Source organism: Telmatherina bonti, assembly GCF_933228915.1.
Source record: "Telmatherina bonti genome assembly, chromosome: 7".
Classification (NCBI taxonomy): domain Eukaryota; kingdom Metazoa; phylum Chordata; class Actinopteri; order Atheriniformes; family Telmatherinidae; genus Telmatherina; species Telmatherina bonti.
The window spans coordinates 26392379-26413334 of NC_136625.1; the positions used below are offsets into that span (position 1 = coordinate 26392379).

A 20956-nucleotide genomic window follows, 5' to 3' on the forward strand; every position below is an offset into this window, starting at 1 on the left:
TGGATTTACTTCTACTGAGGAGCTGAAAAATGATCAAATATGACAGCGGTGTGTGCTTGAGCTATCATCTGCTAACAGACGATAGCTGTTCTTCCTAATAGCTATCGTCTGTTAGGAAGGACATAACTAATATTCAGAAATCAATGAATGATGACAGATCAGTTTACTTAACCTCCTCAGCATATCAAACCTAGTCAACTCTTTGTCTCCTTACCAGATGTTTTCTCAGAATTTACCTCCCTGATAAATGCTGATTGAAGACTCACTACATGTCATTATATTAAGTGTGTATTAGTATGCAAATGTCTCCAGTGGTTCTGAATCGCCACTTGTCAGATTTCATTGATGCTGTGTTAGCTTTAACTCAGATAATAGTTTTAGACCAAACAGATTAACTAAACAGGATCCTGTCATGAAAAGCAGGAGAAAGTCTGATGATCAGATCAGACAACACTCACTAAAAGAAGTGTATAAAATTCAGACTGGTCTATTTATATGAGATTAGATTTGTTCACAGAATTCAAAAGAAAATCAGCAACACCTCCCATTTGTATAAAACTGCATAAAGGCTCAACGGCATAAAATAATTAAATGGTTCCCTTTAAAGTTAAACAGCTTCTAACGGCATTCATCCCGCAGTCACAGATGCTTTCTTGTTGCTCTGGTTATTTTTGGATGGTCTGTCCCAACCCTCAAAGCCTCTCTCTGTCTGTCGCAGCAAAACTCACACAGAAGTATAGCTGACAGTGTAAATAAATGTGGCATATCTGGCAAGCTATGCAGGAGTGACGGACCACACTGTATTGAAGTGGATAGTTAATAAAAGGCTTACCTTTCAGAGATCCTGAAAAACAAGAGCATATAAGCAATAGTTCAACTATTTCATAGTCTCAACTGTTGCCTTATGTTAAATATGTGTGGTCGGATCCTTTTTATCCCTCCTGTACATCCTTTATGTGTATATCAGCTGGTTTTAGGGATCTTGTAGTGCATAATAAAATGTAACAAAAGGAGCAGTACCACCTGGAACTGCGGGGGCAGTGTTGTGCAGCATAGCTCATGTGTACCCAGTGATAGGAACAAAGAAGACAAAATGCATTGACTAGCTGCATAGATTGCCACCATCTGCTGCACTTCCTCTTTTTATGTCTCGCTGAACATGTGTATTATCATGACATTTTACACCACCACCGTGTTTACTGTTGTCTGAAATTGATATTGAACTCAGAAGTGAACTCAGAACTTGGCTATTTCTACTAATGGATTTATTGCCTTGTAATCATTAATAGTTAATGCACAAGGAACATTTGGGCGGGGATGTTTGACATAGTTTTACGTGGATGAATTTATTTATGTAGGTTAAGGGGGCTTCAGGTTCTTCTTGTAAAGAAAAACTATGGATATTTTCCTGGCAATATTACATCAATGTATTCTGGAGGTAGCAGATGTAATATGTAAACTGCCTCATTTTTATGCTCCCTTTGAAATAATTTTCTCTCTGACATGATAACATTCCTTATTTCCACACACAAACCCATTACCACAAATACAGAAAGATCCCAGCAGTATAGATGCTAGTCTGTTGCTGTATAGCTTTAACGGCTTTTATTTTTGCACCTGCTGCTTTACATAGATTTTTTTTTTTCCAAAGGGCTGTAAGCAAATTTCTGAGCCAGCAATGCTGCGTCACATGTTGAACAATCTCTCTTTTTTTTTTCCATTTCATTTTCTGAACCGCTTTAATCCAATTCAGGGTTACGGGGAAGCTGGAGCCTATCCCAGCTGACTTTGGGTGACAGGCAGGGTACACCCTGGACAGCTCGCCAGTCCATCGCAGGGCCACACAGGGCTCACACTCATTCCTATGGGCAATTTAGAGTAACCAATTAACCTATCATGCATGTCTTTGGATGGTGGGAGGAAGCCGGAGAGAACCCACACATACACGGGGAGAACATGCAGACTCCACACAGAAAGGCCACTGACCAAACCCCTCCCCAGCCAAGGATTGAACCAGTGACCTTCTTGCTATGAGTGCTAACCACTGTGCCACCGTGCAGCCATGTTGAACAATCTATTTTAGGAAACAGTCTTATTTGGCAGCTACTTAACAAGACTTGATAACTCCATGATGACATCCAGACATTGGTTAATTTTCTCAATTTGTATTTAATGTAATAAAATTACAGCTCATGAATCCTGCAGTTTTATGGAACTTTTTGATATTTTTAGAGGGCGTAGTTTCATATTTGAAAATGTTTAGGAGTAAAATAAATCATCTAAATAATCTTTGCAGCGATGCTCCTTTTGCTTCCAACGAAGTACAAAGCTCAGGTTAGCATTAAGTTGCTTAATTAAAAAAAAAAAACAAAAAAAAAACTATGGGACTTGTAGTTATAAACCCTTTTCTTTAGTAGGTTATAAATTTATCTTGTAGGGCTTCATGTTTGAATAAAAAAATATTTGTTGAGCTGATTAAAACACGTGTCAGTAGGGACAAAGGTAACTTTTGTTACCTGAGCTGCTTTGATAGTTTTGTATGCAAATCTATACGTTAGGAAGAGTATATATGCAAATGTATATTTGTGTTCAGTTACTGAGCTGATAGAGGTCGTAATCAGAGTTACTGTGACATTTACAGCTCAGAGGCTTATGAAGGCTCCCTGCTGTACCTGGAGGTTAGTGATATCTCAGAAACATGCTGGCCCCGGGTTCAGCAGAGTGGTGTTGAAAATGTAGGAAGGAAAAGAAGCACAAAGATCTGAGTGGTTTGGCTGAAAAGGAGATGAACATACTTATAATGGAGCAGAGTTTTTCTGGTTTCCTGCAAATTTTCTGTAATTCTTCAGATCATTCATGTTATTTGCACTCTGGTGCTTTTCCATGAGAACGAGTGGCAGCAGTGCAACTAGGTCAACATAGCAAGAGTCTAAAATGCAAGCAGTCACATTACAGATCTGTAAACTTGGTTTATTTGGCATGTGATCTGCTTTTCAGATGGATCCAACTGTGACGGCCCGGTACTAATTTGTTTTTTGCTCATAGGTTGGTGTGCCAAACAGGCAGCTCCTTTTCATTAGGGCACCTGGCCTTGGCGCATCCGGCTATAAAAGCCGAAAGACTCTCTCTCTGCCTCTATCTTTTTCTGCTTGCAGCTGGTTTGTTTACAACACTGACTTGCAACCACTTTACACCACTGATCGTCCACTTTTTCTTATCCTCCACACACTTTTCTACTACTAATGGAGTGTGATTTTTCTAAGTAAAATAAAGCCTTACTTTTCCTCGTTTTGTCACGGCTTAAAAGGTGGATCGTGACACCAAACTTTCCAAACTTAACTTTTCCACAATTTTTTCATCATTGAAGGAGCAGGACATGGATGTTTTTGTTTTCTATTTATTTTCTTTCAACTAGAATGTGTATAAAAGCGACTGTAACTTTAGTTTTTACAACCATTGCATCCTTGACAGTCTAAAATGAGTTTTAAGGCAAACAGCTGAATGAACAATGGTTTTATGCTTAATTTGATGCACTACCCAGTGTCTCCCAAGCTGGACGGGCATGAACATAAATGAGACATATCGCATTTCTCATTTTGCTTCACATTTTTTTTTATACTTCGCAAGTCTCATGAAAAGAAGTATGAAAAAATTAAAATCTTAATACAACACATTTACTTATTTATAGTAGTAAACAACCAGTAACTACCAGTACTATTACATAGTCTGTCTCTTCCTGCACACGTAGTATTTACCTTATTTGCACTTATTTTAGTTTTTCTTTTTCAGATTATGCAATGTTTAGTAAAGAACCTATTTCAATTAAAAAGACAAGGTTATGATAAAAGTCCAAATCTGGCTGTTTAATCTACGATAGACAGCTTTCTTAGTTGTTAGTAGATATGCCCCTTCAGTACCACTGTCAGTTTTGACTGTTTTATTTATCAGCTTTCTAGGTCATATACAGTGTGGTACATTACTTATAATCAAATAACCAGATAAAGTTACATGTTACATTTCCAAAAAAGTAAGTCAGTTGGGAAATGAGCTACTTCATTATAAAAGTAACTAATTACCATGTAAGCAACTATTACCTAACTTAAAAAATGTTCAAACTTTTGTTGCTAAGAATAAATAGAGGATACAAAGATTTTTGTGAATGTCACTCTTTGTAAAAAAGTTAACAAGTCAAGAAAAAATGTGTTCATAGGAAGGGTTGGCGAATGAGACTATACATTTCATGTGACCTTGTTGCCTTTTATCTCAGTAAGGGAAAATGTATTGCTGGTGCTTCAAGTTTAAAAATGCAACCTTTGTGTTCTTTTGGCTCACCTTTGGAAAAGTGTATCTAAGTTTATGTGCACACTTACCAAGTTTGCCTCCTTTTATCTCACCATAACATTTAACTTTTCCTTAACCAATTATATACTGGTAAGGCTACTTTGCCTCCTAAAATCCTTAGTCAAAAAAAGACAGCTTCATTGTGCTTATTTATAATTATCCAGCACATTTTATTGTTTCTCACATTGTAATGATGGAAACAGTAATTAGTAAGATTACCTGTTATGGAAAACTAAAATTATAGTAATGATGCCATTTATTTCAACATTTATTTCCATCAGTGTATTATATATATCTTTTTTTAAGCATTTTTTTAAACTTAAAATAATTTTTTGCATTTATCACCTTGTTACTTGTTAGTAAAAGTATGTATAAGTTTGATTGTAATTCTCATTTAAAACCCCAGATTTAGTCCAATTATTCTTCTTTTGCATATTCCAGTATAGTGAAGTCTGGAAAAGTTGTATGTTATTTTATTTTTTATTATTATTACTTAAGAACTGAAATTAAAGTAGTGCAACCCAGGTTATGAGCGCTCAGTTCATTTTCTTAGTGTTGTCCATGTCAAGGAGCACATACACACTGTCTTCATAAACCAAAGTTTCCCGCTTTCGACAAGTTATTCAACGGTCAACGGGTGGTCCTCGGAGCACTTGCGAATTACATCTGGCTGAGTAACACTGAGGGGGGGGAGAAAAAGAGGGCACTACAAGAATGTGTGAGGTGTGTCAGGAGTAAAGGAGGGCAAGGTTGAGTGGTGCGTCTGAAAGCTGATGTTAAGAGCCAAATAATTGCTTACTGCTGTGAAATTTACTGCAGTGAGAGGAAGAAGGAGCACGGGGAGGAGAAGCACACTGATATACTCAAGAGGTTTCTAGTGCTATTTATAACTGCATTAGTTATCACACACTGTATTCATCTATCTGTACCCCCATCCCCTCCCCCCCTAGCTGGCTCTCTTCCCTTCTTGCTCACTTTTTAATCCACTCCTTTGACCTCTTCAGTGTTGATGCTCGTAGTATCGCAGTGTTTTCACATTTTCCTTTTCATTTATTTATTTATTTTTTAGAATGAATCACATTCATTTAATTACTTAGTTTGTGGAGTGTAAAACAAGGTTTTGTTTGTCCAGAGGCATGCAGTTAGACTATCATGTACAATTTGCAGAAAAGGAGAAAGGAAAAAGAATTCTTTGTAAATAATCCTATAGTTAGTAGACCAGTTAGTACCTTAGTTCTCCAACTTAGCTGGAGAACTTTAGTCTGCACTCTGGTCTGGACTAGTTAACCTGAGTCAAGTATAAGAGCTTTCCTGGATTTACATTCTCTGAACATATCACAGATGTGACACTAAACATTTCTGGAATTTGTAAATGGTCAGCAGAGTTTTAAAATCCATTCTGTGACTGACTGGATGTGTTAATGTGTTAAAGCTGGTGTAATAAGCTCAGATCCAGATTTTTTCATTAGCTTTACAGTCAAACAGGAATCTGTTGAAATAGTTAAGCTAACTGGCAAGATAGCCTCACAAGAGATAGGAGATTTCATTTGATGAATTCTAGTTCTACAATTTCAGAGACTGCAGTTAACACTAATTGCATCATAGACCACCAAAACCCCCTGCAGAATGAATGTGCATTGTATGTGATAATGAATTCTCCCAATTCCCTTATTGTCTTGTTCAAGTCTTTAGCAGTCCTGGGTGAAAAGATAACCTGAGTGTGTGTGTGTGTGTGTGTGTGTGTGTGTGTGTGTGTGTGTGTGTGTGTGTGTGCGTGTGTGTGTACATGTGCTTTTTGCCTGTGTGGGCTGCTAGTTTGTCACCCTGAGGTCAAATGAATGGTGCAACAATCTCCCAAACACAATTACGAAGTGACCTGCTATCTAAAGGAGACTGATAAATTACTCCTGGTTCCTTTTTTTTACTGACAGGGATTTACAGGAGATGCAACACCCAACAAATGTATCATTTTTATGATCACATCACTGCATAGATACATATTTTAAAACATAGATACACCTGTTACTACAAAGTGATTAACACATTTTACTCGCAGTTGCAGGATGGATACCCACAGTGTACTGAGAAAAACACTTGTACTTATGGGTCATATCCAATAGCTACTTTTTCCTCCCAGGGGTGACCTTGTAAACCTTGTAAAGATCTCATTGTTGTGACAGTGAGGACACATGTTTTCAAGGTTTTTTTCTTTTTTGGATAAATGATATGAGGTTAATTGGAGTAGTAAAAATTCCATAGAAAATTAGTTTGTCATTCTGTCATATGGCTTTAGATATTTTACCAATAAACACAAAATGTTGTGGTAATAGACACCTGTTAGACATTAACCCAATTTGTGTCCCTGCAAACCAAAGGGTTAAGTCCAGATAAGCCCAGGTGATGCAAAGTTTAAAGCTTCATAAATACTTTGGCATCTCAAACTTTTACCCTGTGATCATGTGCTGCTTGTAGTGGCTACATGACACTGAAAATAAAAATCACTGATCCCCACTAAGAAGATATGATTTTAAAGGTTACAGTGAAGTCAGGCAGTAATTTCTTTAGTTGGTAATCTATGAACCAGCCAACATTAACCTAGACCAACAATATTTTTAAGAACCTTGCTCGACTGTAAAAATAATTCAAGATTGTTTAAACAGCCAGTAGCTGCATTTACTTAGAGCACCTTCTTATCGGACATCTAATCAGAATAGAAATGTCATGTAACCGGTTAGCTGATGCAGTCGTCCTCGATGGCATTGGAGTGTTCTGCAGTCTAACATTGGTGTCACAGCAGTATGAGCTTCTAGTAAACAAAGTCAAACCCTCTCTGTGTCTTTACCATAAATCAACAACAATAAACAAGCCTGATGCAGTTCAAAACCAGTTTTGCAGATTGATGAAGTTATACCAGCGTTCCTGGGCTCCATTTGGAAATTAAATGTTGGAAACAGCAAAACAAAAAAAAGGTTTTTGATTTTAAAATCTAAAATGATTCATGTAGATTATTAAATCCAGGACAATTAACACAAACGTGCTTAACTACCACTTAACCTTTTACTGATTTTTTTTTTTTTTTTTTTAAACTTTTATATATTATATTTTTATTTTTTTGCAATGTCGTCCTTGTATTTTATGTCAAGTACTAAAATAAAGCTTTGAATGCAGAGGGAATAGTCTAAGTCAGGCAGTGACTGACTGACAGTAATACCAAATTCTCCCCCCATTGGTCCTCTTCCTCATTGTGTCCTCACCAAACATTTCAGAGGTTACACAGATAGGATTTAAACTGCAGGCAGTTGTGGATAAACTCACCAACAGGCCATGAAGCCTAATTTGTTATTATCCAGCTTCTCTTTGACACTCTTTCTGACTGCTTTTTACTAAACTACAGTTGTGTAGTAAATTAAATGGTGAGCTGTTCCTACCTACTAATGCTCAGGTAGCTATTTAGATCTTTTGAATCCAGGCATTGCGCAGAGATATCTCTCATATATATATTTGGATTACGTTGGGATTCTTTACTATATACACTTAACAAATCTGGGAAACAGCAGGGACTTTAGGTGCTAGTCTGAGGCTGGTATAACAATGAAATTTATTCCAGCGGGCTGGAGTGACGCTTCGCCTGGTTAGTTCTCTAGTCTATATTACTGCTGCATCAAGAAGTTAACTCGGGCTCCTGGAGTCATTCAGCTGTGTAACAATATACAACTTTCAACACATCTAATTAGTAAACAACAATGTATGACAGATTTTGGTGATTTTAGTGCAAGGAATTAGGTAGCAGCTACAAAGAGCAAACCTGTCATTAGAGATTTCAAACCAAGTTGCTTTTTTGGCTTTTAGCTACTTCTTAACATACTGGTAACAGCTGCCTCAGAGACATGGAGCTGTTTGTCTTCTATTTCGGTATGTTACAAAAAATGGAGGAAAGTAAAAGACACGCAGTTTTATTAAAATTTGCGACAGTATTGAAGCTATGGTGTGTATTCTTACATCCCAATGTGCATCATTCCTGAAGCGTTTGAAGTTAGTGCTGAAGTTAGTGTAGTTATAATGAAGTAGTTTATAGTTTATCTGTGGGAATGAGATGCAGCTCAGTCATTAATTAAACCAGAGGAGCGTGGGTGACAGTGAGCTGAGCACTGAAGGCAGGAGAGTGAGGGAGTCAAGGCTTAAAACTGACTGATACTCTCTGTTAAGAAACTCACTTTAATCAAGGTTTTACACTTACCTCCCACCATGCCCACTCTCCCCGACATACACACAATGTCAGATCTGGAAATTAAAACCTGGATCTTCCAGACAGCACCACATTGGAACAACACATACTGACACACCACATGGAGGGTCAGACATTTGCAAATAACAAAGTGTAACCTACACACACAAGTGTAATTTAAATGGTAAATTGACTTGTACTTCTATAGCGCTTTTCTAGTCATACAGACCACTCTGCATAAGCTTTACACTACTTGTCACATTCACCCATTCACACACACACTCATTCAACACACTCATACCCCAATAGGCACATCGGGGGGCAGTTTGGGGTTCAGTGTCTTGCCCTAGGACACTTTGGCCTTACAGGGGAAGCCTGGAATCGATCCCCCAACTTACCAGTTGAAGGACAACTTCTCTTCCTCCTGAGCTACAGCCGCTGAATATTGGATTTACAAATTCAATATTCAAAACTTTAAAGTGGAACTATTATGTGCATTTCAGGCTAATTTATTTTTATTTCTGAGCCCAGAAGGGCTGGGATTGATCGAGTTATTTTCACAAATGGCTTTATTTACTTCAGACCGACCCTCTCCGTAGGCTGTCAGATCAGCCTGTGGGCAAAACGAGTGGATTGAGACTCTTCCGCATTAAGCCCCGCCTCCCGCCACTGCACTACATCGGGAGCGCGCACCGTACCTGCTTTCGCCGTCATTGTAACATCTCATAAACAGAAGGATTAGGCTAATATGAACTCAATAAAAAAAACAAAATACAATGTCAGCACATAGCATACAGCCCTACATGTTGGAACCTGAATCAGACCCTGAAAACGAAGTGGAAAACAGCAACCCACAGCGACGAATGCAGCAGGATGTCTCTCTTTGATAAACTCACCAGCCATCGTTGGAAATAACTTTATCCGACGTTTTCCACCCGTCTGATGTATCTGTATGTGTATATATATATGTATGTATCTGTATGTGTATATATATATGTATATATATATATGTATATATATATATATATATATATATATGTATATATATATATATATATATATATATATAAATATATATATATATATACATATACATATATATATATATTTATATATATATATATATATATATATATATATATATATATATATATATATATATATATATATATATATACACATATATACATATATATATATATATTTATATATATATATATATATATATATACATATATATATATATATATATATATACATATATATATATACATATATATATATATATATATACATATATATATATATATATATATATATATATATATATACACATATATATATATATATATATATATATATATATATATATATATATATATATATATATATATATATATATATATATATATATATATATATATATATATGGCAAATTAATTAAGATAAACAATAAATAAAACCTAAATTAAACATGTTTCTTTGTGCAGTTTTGTGTTGTTAAAATGTGTGTGTGCTTATCTGGCTGCTGGTAAGTTCAGTGTGGCATGTAGTGTAAGTTTGGTAGGGAAATAGGATGCAGGTATCAACATAACTTCATTTTTACATCTCTAACTTCGGATTTTTAAAAAAGTACATCCCTAGTTTAAAAAATTGTCCAACACAGAAAAAAACTGAGACGTATTAACATGGACGACATGCCTTGTTATCAACATGCTATCTGACTTTACAGCAAGGTGAGCAGACATTAAAATGACGACTTTACCATTCAGAAACAGTTTGTTGTAAACGTGTTCCTTCCACGATCCCGGTATCTTCTCTCTCAGGCTCAGAGTCGGGTTTAAACATAAATAGTTGAATTCAGAAAGCTGCTGCTGTCAGTTAGCTTGCTATCAATAGCAGCTGTTTTTAGCATCGTACGTGCTTACCCACTTTCCGTAGCTGGACTTCCAGGGAACAATCAGCGCACATCTCATTAATATTATTTTAAATAAAATCTATGTTGATTAAAATTGCGGATGAAATCTCACAAGAAAAGTTTTGTTATGAATAAAGGGTCAGAACAAGGACTTTTTAAATTTTGTTTGGTGAAATAAGTTTTTAAACAATTGTTTAAAAACACAGAGGACAGTGGAGACATAAAAAGATGAAGCTATGACTCTTAATTAAATAAATAACATTGGAAAAGTGATCAATAAAATATTATTTAAAGAATATCTAAATATTTGTTTAAATTGAATGTTTTTGTGTGCTCTAAAGCATGAAAAGAGCTTATTGTATGAGTGAAAATGACTAATTTTAACTGTAGTATAAAATTCTACTTCTTACCCTTCAAACGTTCCTGAGTTGCTTCACAGTATGTTTGTCTTTTTTATCATTGTCCGTCTCTAATATGAAACAGCATTCAGTCCGCTTTGCTTTATTTAACATAATATGATTATTTATTCATACATTCTTCAGATTTAATCAGGCAGTTTCTGGCATATTATCAATAAGCACTTGTAGTTCATCAATACTAAGCTATCACTCTGGCTCCCTCTGTTCAACACATGATGTTGAGTATTTTGGATCTTGAATTGTTTTGTAAAACTTCACTCCCTATAATCTAATCTAAGGTTGTTGAAATTAACATTAAGAAATTGTTTGCACTTTGTTGTGACCTCCACTGTCTCCTGTGAAAATCTTGGGCACTACAAGCAAAAAACAAACCAAACTGGAACTACAGAGAAAGCATCTGCATTTCCTACAAGTCAGTCAAAGGGTGGAGGGATAATACAATACTGTGACTTATTGTGTGGTCATTTTTATCATTTTCATTATTGATAAACTTCAGGAAAAATATCCTGATATAATCTTTTGGCAATATCATCCACCCCTACTGTCAAGTCATTTTTACATTAGGAATACACAAATTAGTTTTGGCTCCTTGTGACAATGTGTTGATTTGTGGAGAATCATTTTCTCATTAATTGTGTTCATCCCGTCTGCTTTCATTATATTGGCAATTTAACATCCTGTGAAATATATGTACCCTGACAGCTTGACATTTTCTGTCGATGCAGTTTATGCCGCCCAATGCAAGTTCCTGTGGATTACCATCTATTTTAGATTATTGTCATTATGGAGCCTTTTTTTTTCTTTTGCTGACTCGTTGACTTCTCTCTCAAGCTACCCCCCCAGCGCCCCCCCCCCCCCCCCCCCCCCCCCCTCCATTGGCAAAAATCTATGCATTTTTTAATTTTCTTGACAAACTAAACTCCTTCCTTCATGATGTAGAGACCCACTTCATTTCATTCACGCTCCTCAGCAGCTTCAAATTACTATGTTCTCTTAGGTGAGCCAAACTGAGTGGCAGAGATGATAATGTGCGTGTTTTTGTTGGTGTGTGTGTAGGTAAGTAAAGGATACATTTACTGAATACCTATGAAATATCTGTCACAAGCATTTACATATACATTGGTACTTCACATTCCTCCTCATTCCCTATTCTGCACTCTATGACTGTTATGTTATGTGTCTAGGAAAATGCATTTAGTGGAACAGATGGAGCAGAAAATGGATTTGCATCCAACCCCAAACTGTTAAATGGAAGTACCTTTTTCTGGCTGTGTACTATATAATAATCACTTTATTTGGTTCCATATAATACTTTACTTACTGAGTGTATAAAGTTGTACACATGGACGCAGGATCAAGGCCATGCTTATCTCCCTTCTTCCATTCCTGCTGTGCTTAATACTATTTTTTTTATACTTTGGTATTTATAAAAAAGGAAAACACACACACACACACACACACACACATAGAATAAGAATTGTGAAAGTAAGAGACTGGAGCTCACTATGTTATTTACTTAACTTCACCAAAACGTAGGCTTTGATGCTCTAATTTAGCTTTGAAAAGAAATTGGAAAGTAAAGAATTTGAAAATGCTACTTTTGAAGAATTAAGCATGCAAGCTGAATTCCTGTAGCTCAGGATCTTCTTTTCCTGCTTTGTGACACTATGCTCTGACTGATATCAGCTTGCAGAGGGTCAGCGCACTGCAGCTTTTTGTTCCCTCTGCAAGAAGATTTCCCAAATCCCTGAAATGAACACTTGTGCAGGAGATGAACTCCACAGATGATGTCAGAACCACATCTGCACACAGAAACACACACCACAACACCCTCACTGAGTATGGTGGTCTGTTGAGCTGGCACTGTTGTGTGCTTTAGAGAGAACTTATTTCTCTCTAAATCACACACCAGGAGCTGTACACTGTCATTTTGTGAGCAGCTCATGCTGAAAAAGGTCCCTGTGTACAGAAATGAAACAGACTGAAATTTGAAGTGATAGCCCTACTGTAAAGAAAATGCCAACTGTGTTTACTGTTAGTTTTGACTTCATTACCCACCGTTTAATTCTTCCTCAACTATCTGAGTGGTTTGGGAGCTACTGCTGGGTTTGAGAATATTACTTTTAGGGAAAAGGAAGGAGTGCGGGGGGAAAGAAGCTATATGATAAAATTTCACCAGATTCCACTAAGTTAAATTTCATTTGTTACTTCATTCACTTCATTCACAGGGTGCAGATATGACATAAGTGAGGGATTAGACATGACTTCTGTTGTCTGCACTGCTTCCATATAATACCTCTCAATGTGTGTCCACTGTTGAGCCATATGTTGAGCTAAAAGTTAATTTTGGTGAAAGATCCAGACTGGTTGAATCTTATTGACCCTTTTTACCCTTCTGTATTTTCATATTTTAAACCAATGTAAGTTTAATTTCTCTGTTTTATTGTGGTATAAGAAGGGTTGAAGGAGTTCAGCTTCTTACGCTTTACTCTTCCTCACAATTTCTCTGGTTAATTCCAGACAATTTGTGGGATTGTTAGGTATTATTCCAACCGTAGACTCAATCTCCCACTTCTCCTTTTTTCTTATTCTTTATAGGGGAGATTTGTTCCTTTAAGATCTTTGGTCAGGAGGTTCCATTTGAGGCTGTGGTGTTAAATCGCACGTCAGGAGAAGGAGTCCTGAGAGCCAGTAGCCCTGTGGACTGTGAGATCCAGAAGGAGTACACCTTCATCATCCAGGCTTATGACTGCGGTGCTGGGCCAACTGGGGCTGACTGGAAGAAATCTCACAAGTAAGTCAGGCATTCATGTGTTTGGGTTCAAATGTAATGGAAAAAAACACATCGCCCACGCCTTCTTTTCTTTTCTTTCTTTTATTCTGCATGCATGCTAACTTTTGGTTGTTACTACAGCTGGACAGTGAATTAAATGTATTCGCTGGACATTTTCTCACTTAGTGAAACCTAAAAAAAAAACCTGGAGGAGAGAATATTAATCTTGAAAGCTTTATATATTTTGTAACTTCACCAAGATTTCAGGCGTATTCACATGCAAAGTGAAGTAATGGATTTCAAATTAACCTCATTGAAACTGTGTGAAGAGAAATAAAATCAACTAAATGTGTCATAATTAAAAGTGGATCATTCTCCCTAGTAGTTAAAACGTGCATTCGTCTCCACTAATAAAGCAGACAAATGCTGCAGAATTAATTTATTCTGCAATTCCAAATTAACCTACTCATTGACGTCACGATGCCTCAAGATAATTGTTTTTTGTTTTTTTTAGGTCTTTATATTTGTTTTGATTAGACAGTAATTTTAGCTTTTGTATTGTGATATTGGTCTGCACGGCTGACACAGTGTCTGCTCAGATCATAATAATGATTATAAATACAAATCCCATCAGGCCCGATCAGCTTCTTATTTAAATATATTTCAAGGTTTTAGTAATTTAACATGATTAAACAAACAAGTCAAATGATTAGGATAAAAGTACGGGTCTGCAACTAACCCTAAAAATGCATGGTAAAAACACATTACTTGGCTTTTAATGGATTTTAGTGTAGTGAAATATGCCTCTATTAATTATTAATTTATTAATTAATAAACTACTAAACCTCTGGAGCACCCCCCATCCTTTTCAAGTTAACTTAAGATTCAGGCCAGGATGAGAAGACCTGAGATAACTTCAGTCTTATCTTATGTTGTCAATTCTCAGAATGAGTAGAAATCAGTCTGCAGTTAGAAACCAGTCTAACTGCAGGGATGGAAGAGACACAGATCATTATTAATCTGGTTCAAAGGTTTTCTTGATCCTGGAAGGGCGAGCTCACTACATTAGAAGAATGGTTTGCTTCTTGGTGCTGAATGTTTATATATTGCAAACACCTCTGGGTTATCTAGTTCAGATGGTAAATAGAGGCTGGGATCTGTACTTAACCAACATTTAAGGCTGGTTTGGAAAGTCCATCATAGTTCTGCAAAAACAGACCTACAAGTTATTAAAATTTTATTGACATCATTCCCTAAAGTTTTCCAAAAACTGCATGTTTGTAGTTTTAGTTGGATTTATTCCAATATTTATTCATGTTGATATTTCTTTTGAAATACCTTACACTAATGATTCAAAGAGAAAAAAAATACTCGTTCAAATTACAATTAGCCTGCTTTATTATTATTATATATGTTATTGTTCTTGTTGTTTTAGGTTTTCTCTCGTTGCTCAATAGTGCAGCAATGACAGCTGTGACCTGCAGATCTGTCTGAGGATATGTTCTCCTTATAGCCCAGCAAGATAATGTCTGTGCATATCTATGTGAATTAGACTGACAGACACGCAGACGAGTGTGGACAGCAGCAAATCAAACCCGCTGGTCCTTCAGCCCGAGACGAGAAGCTGCTAAAATAAGCACCTGCTTGGTACTAAAAGGAAGAGGAGCGAGAAAAAGAGAGAAACATATCAGCTGAGGGATCTGTGATGAATTTCTTTAGTAAAAAATGAATGACACAGAGTGTAAATGTGTGTGCATGTGTGTGTGTGTGTTTGCGTGTGTGACATTATCACGGCATGACATTCTAAATAGGGCTCATTAAGCTAATGTCATTAATTAGCCAGATGTGCCTTCTCAGATACTTTGTGAGTTGTCGTCAGCGAAGGTCACCGGCGAGGAAAAGTCCCACGTCTACATCACTGCTTCATTTATGGACTTGAATGCACAAATGTTAATAAGAGTGTTAAGTTATTTCCAGCAGATGAGTTTCAGTTTTGTGTGTGTGTGTGTGTGTGTGTGTGTGTGTGTGTGTGTGTGTGTGTGTGTGTGTGTGTGTGTGTGTGTGGAAGACAAACAGGTAGAGAAATTGGTAAAAAAAAAAGCTCCAAGGGTAAAATTTTAAAAAAACAACCCAACAATCTAGCTGTGAGATCTCCTGAGGGTGAATCTGTATCAGGAGATAAGCGTGTGAAATAAAGGGTCCACTGATGTTAGATCACAAAGAAACCAAAGCCCAGCACAATGTTTTTAACCTTTTAACCAAGTGTCTTTAGTCTTGTTTTCCAAGGATAAAACAATCCTTCATGTAATCATCTGTCCATTCAAATACCAAGTATATCGAAGGTAGAGATTAATGGGAGATTAATTAATTAATCATTGCTGATGACCTCAGTTTCCCTTTCCCCTCACCTTCCTTCCCTCAGCCATCTGTTTTTGCTGCATCTTTACAGTTCCACATTTTTGCATCCATGTGTAAGACTTTCTGCTGTGCTCCCTGCTTTCATCTGTTTTGTTCTACTTTATCCTCCATGCAGGGCAGTGGTTCACATCCAGGTGGATGATGTCAACGAGTTCAGCCCCGTGTTTAGGGAGTCGCTGTACAGAGCATCTGTAACTGAAGGCAAGATCTACGACAGCATTTTACAGGTATATGAATACAGTGCAGATATCAGTCGCACACTTTTATCTGCTAGATTTTTTTAAAAAGTGACATATTAATGATCTTTTTGCTTTAATAAAGCCACAACATCTACGACATAAAGTTGCGGACATAATTATTTTAGTATTAATGTGTTTGTTAGCTGAGATGTCGTTGAAGGTCTTTGAAGAACTGAATGGTTTTGCTCTTTCAGGTGGAGGCTTGGGACCAGGACTGCTCACCACAGTACAGCCAGATCTGCAACTACGAAATTGTCACCGCAGGGACACCGTTTGCCATAGACCGCAATGGTCAGTGTGTGTCATTGCCTTTGTGTGGGTTACAGCAGGCTGGCTAGGTAGTGATGTGATCTGGAGTGATGTGCTTGTCTGAGAGAAAGGGAGACTGTGAAGCAGCAGCATGCAGGAGCAGTTTCTGTGCCAGGATTTATTTATGGAATTTTTTTTCCTTTTTATTTTATTCATTGCAATTACACTGAAGAGATTGCAGGTCAAATTTTCCTATCTGAAACGTAAACACCTGAGTGCGACGCTTAGTCATCTCTTAGAGATATTTTGGCTCTATTTGAAACATATTTCTGCATTTTACTACAAGCAATAGTGTGTTCTCTAATAGCTGTGCTGTTCTCGCCTCATTTAAATACAAACAGAATGGTTAATGTCTTGATAAAAGGGAAAAAAGTCATCGCCCAGCTATTTGTGTGTCTTCCTCTGATCTCACAACATTGTGTGAACATGAAAAAGTCTGCTAAAGATAGACACGAGAGCTGACTTTGAAAGGAATCCTACCATAGTCAATGGAAACCAAGTGTGTAAAATTGAAATGATACTATTGAGGATAATTTTGAAGTCATAACATCATAGTTGTTATTAGGATTTGGAGACTTGGACTCCATTACTCATGTTTTTATAAAAATGTGTACAAAACTACAACCTAGTTCTTATTTAGGGCACAGTCACGTCAGCCTTTTTGATTCGAATCCTGGTCCGTTTCCCTGAGAAGTCTGCTTCATTTGAGGAACTGTGAAAGCGCCGAATTCTGACTCGGATCAAAGAAGCCGACTCAGTCTGCTTATAAACACAGGTCTCAGTCCGTTTCAAGCAGACCAAATATAGGTGGTGGGATAAAAAACAAGTCACTTTCTGCATTTGGCATAGCTTTGCATTGTGGGTAAGTACATAGCGATTGCGTTAAGAGTCCTCTGCCTCGTCTGATGTTTATACTGCGCCCATTGTTGCAGTGTATTGCTGCAGTGTACTTGCATAAGACCAAATAAAAATCCCAAAACAGCAATAATTCTCAGAGCCAGAGGCAACATCAAATACACAGTGATACATACATATAACAATGACACGTGTTGAAAAACAAGTTACACATTTTATAAAAAGTAAAACTATGTTAAAAGTGCAAAAAACACTGATTTAAAAAAGTCTACAAAGCAATAATAGCATGAGCAGTGATCACACACAATTTTTTGCAGCAAGTGTGTAAAAAAGAAAAAAATTGAGACAATGAGCCAAGTTGAGTTTGTCTCCTTCTATTCCACAGTCATTTTTGCAGACACTTGTGTCCAAAGCAACTTGTAAGTGAAAAGTGATCCATTAACCTAAGACACATGTGTTGTGGGTGGGAAGAAGCCAGAGTTCCTGGAGAGAACCCACACATGCATGGGGAGAACACAGACAGGCCACTGTTCAACCCCCAACCAAGAATTAAACCAGTGACCTTCTTGCTGTGAGGCTGCAGTGCTTACCACTATACACCATGCAGTACTGGTTCTGGTCTTTAGAAGCTGATGTACAGCTGGGATGAATGCATTCATGTTGCTACTGGAGATTAGCTAACAGCCACTGTTATGGATAATTAGTAAGGAGTTAAAGTAAAACAGGTTTTACAAATAAACTGATACCAGCGGAGCAGTCATTGGGAATGAAGTGATGGCCAGTTTGCAGGAGAACATAGATTGCAGTAGTGGGTGTTGAAAGAAGTGCTAGTGACAGAGCAGATAACAGCATGGTAGATAACATTAGTATATGGAAAAGACTAGAAGCATGTCTGTAGATAATCCCACCATGACCAAATGCTGGAAAAGTGACATTTTAATCAACAAGTGCTTCACAATATAGTAAAAAAAAACTGTGAATTACATTTTTTATTTCTCTGTGCAATGAAGTTGTGAGTTGTGACATCAGTTTTTATCATAGTCCAGACTTTATTAAGGAAAAATCCCTCATTGAGATAGATTCATGTTTAAATTTTCTCATGTTCATTTGTGGCTTTCTGTCAATCAGACCTGACTTGACAAATGTTTATTAAGTTCTATACTGAGCATAACTGCATTCATAAATGTTCAGCTTTGGGTTGCACACTGCCTTTTCCCTGAGCCTCCATGTTCATGCTGTGCTGATCTGATCGCTCTGTAATCCAGGTTGAAGGGAGACTGAAGGGCTTTTGTGCAAGTGTGTGTCTTGGGTGTGTTTGTACATGCTTAACTGAATCCTACCTCTCACTCCCGTGTTTTACTTTGCATCATTGTATTCTGATTTAACCCCACAGTTTTTAGGATTGTATTTGGCAGCTGATTCAGCTTGATATCCTCACAGTCTTGTTAGTATTATTTGGGGAAAAAAAAACTTAGGAAGACATTTTTTCCCCAGATTTGCTCTCCAGAACTATGTAAATTTGTTCTGCAGTGTAGAATATAGAAGTAAATGGACTGTGCTGCAGCAAATTACTGCTGTCAAAGTGGTGCAGACTGTCAATTTAAAACAGACAATACATTAAATCATAATTAGGACTAATTTGATTGTGAAGCCGCCTTTTAAAGAGTGATGTAAACGAATAGGCTTTTAACCAGCAGATCAAGACACAGTTGTTAACGTTACATTGAGCTACTCAACACAGAACATCTTTTTGATTTAATGTAATTTGATTATACGTATTTTACATTGGCTTCCGCACATTTTGTTTTCTAACGCTGAATTTAAATTAAAAGTACACAAATATGGTTTTACACTAAGTTAATTTATGTGAAAAAGATGGATGATCCTTTTTCTTTTCAGTCAGGCAGATAGTCAGAGTTGAACGAACATCTCTGTGACGGAAGACTGGCATTCAGTCAGACTCCAGACACTCAGGACTGTCACTGCCTGAAGGGAGACGTGAGATGATAAGCACTGTGGGCTGATACAGATAAAATTATACTGATTATACATTGCCATATAGAAATGTTATTTTAGGAATAAAGACACATTTTTCTTGTAAACTTGTCGTCTCGACTCTTTAATAATTATAAGATATTTAAACAAATAAATTAAGCAAATAAAATCGCCTTCAGATTGAAATATCACCTAAAAAAATCAAGAATTTCCTCATTGTTAAAAACAAAAATGTAGAAAAGATTGAGATTTAGCTCCAATATCTTTATTCATCTGCAGTTCAAACTCGAGATTTTTGTTGAAACTCTCTGACTCTGACCTCCCTTCCTGTTTTCTCTGTCAGCTCATAGCTTTTTCCTGATTTTCTCTTCTTTCTATATGCTCCTGTGCACCTCTTCTCTCTCCATTCGTCTCATTGCCTGTCTTCTCTGTCTGCATGTACCATCATATACTCAAGTTTACAGCTGCAAAAACAAATAGTTGCAGTTGTAAACAAAACACTTGACACAACTTGGATTTTATGGATTGGTTTTCACATTTTCTCATTCTCACTTATTAAGTTTTGCTTAAGATAAATTAAGCCAAGGATGTTGTTTTTTTACTGCATAAAATTGTGTTTGCTTCCAGTTTCTTGTTCAGTGGTGTGCAAGAGAGTTGTCTAAAAGCACCTGAAATTAAGTTATTCTGAAAGCTCAAAAGGAATTGAGAAATAAAAACCCCATAAACCAATCCGTGGTTTAGGTTAGTCTGTTGGTCTAATCCAGTGTTTCCCAATTCCGGTCCTCAGCCCCCCCCCCCCCCCCCCCCCCCCCCACCCTGCATGTTTAGATATGATCCTCCTCCAAAGCAGCTGAGTCCGATTACTGAACTTCCTCATCAAGTTCTTTGCAGCCTATTAACGAGCCTTTATTTCTTTCCGGTGTGTTAAAGGGTTGCCTATAAAACATGCAGGGCAGGGGGTCCTGAGGACTGGAACTGAGAAACACTGGTCTAATTTATGGTCTAAATTGGTTTTTAAAATGGTTTGAATGATTTCCAATTTTACAACTTTTAATTAATCAACAAGTTTCTGAGTGATAAAGTTTTTAGAAGTTCACAGGATGTGATGTTCCAGGGAAACACAATGACATAAATCAGTGAATATTGGTGCAGAATGTGTAAGAAACACTATACAAGACATCATGTCACTGATCTTAGTTTACCTGCAGGCATGGTGTTAGCCCACAACATACTTGACCAAGTAAGACTCAAAGAAGGCATCCGTTTTGAAAGAAAAGCACAAGGCTATGTTTATTGATCAGCAACAAAATGATGCTCATAAAGAAATAGAACTCAACAGTAAAACATTGTGGTTTTATTATGCTGCAGAGCATAAAATTAATGATGAAATGTGACATCTACCAAGGGGCTCTAGAGGGAAATCTGTCAGCATGTGTCAGGAAGCTGGACTTGACATTAAAATGT

At 36.9% G+C, this 20956-nt stretch overlaps 1 protein-coding gene across 1 annotated transcript in view; it reads left to right on the top strand.

Moving 5' to 3' along the window:
- The window catches only part of clstn2a (calsyntenin 2a), a gene marked incomplete at both ends in the record, with an annotated part of 177969 nt that overhangs the window by 118766 nt on the left and 38247 nt on the right, over nucleotides 1-20956 (top strand). The window contains 3 exons of the mRNA XM_079244427.1: nucleotides 13502-13697; nucleotides 16210-16321; nucleotides 16528-16624. Of these exons, the coding sequence (XP_079100553.1) occupies nucleotides 13502-13697; nucleotides 16210-16321; nucleotides 16528-16624 (405 nt within the window). The remainder of the gene's footprint in view (nucleotides 1-13501; nucleotides 13698-16209; nucleotides 16322-16527; nucleotides 16625-20956) is intronic.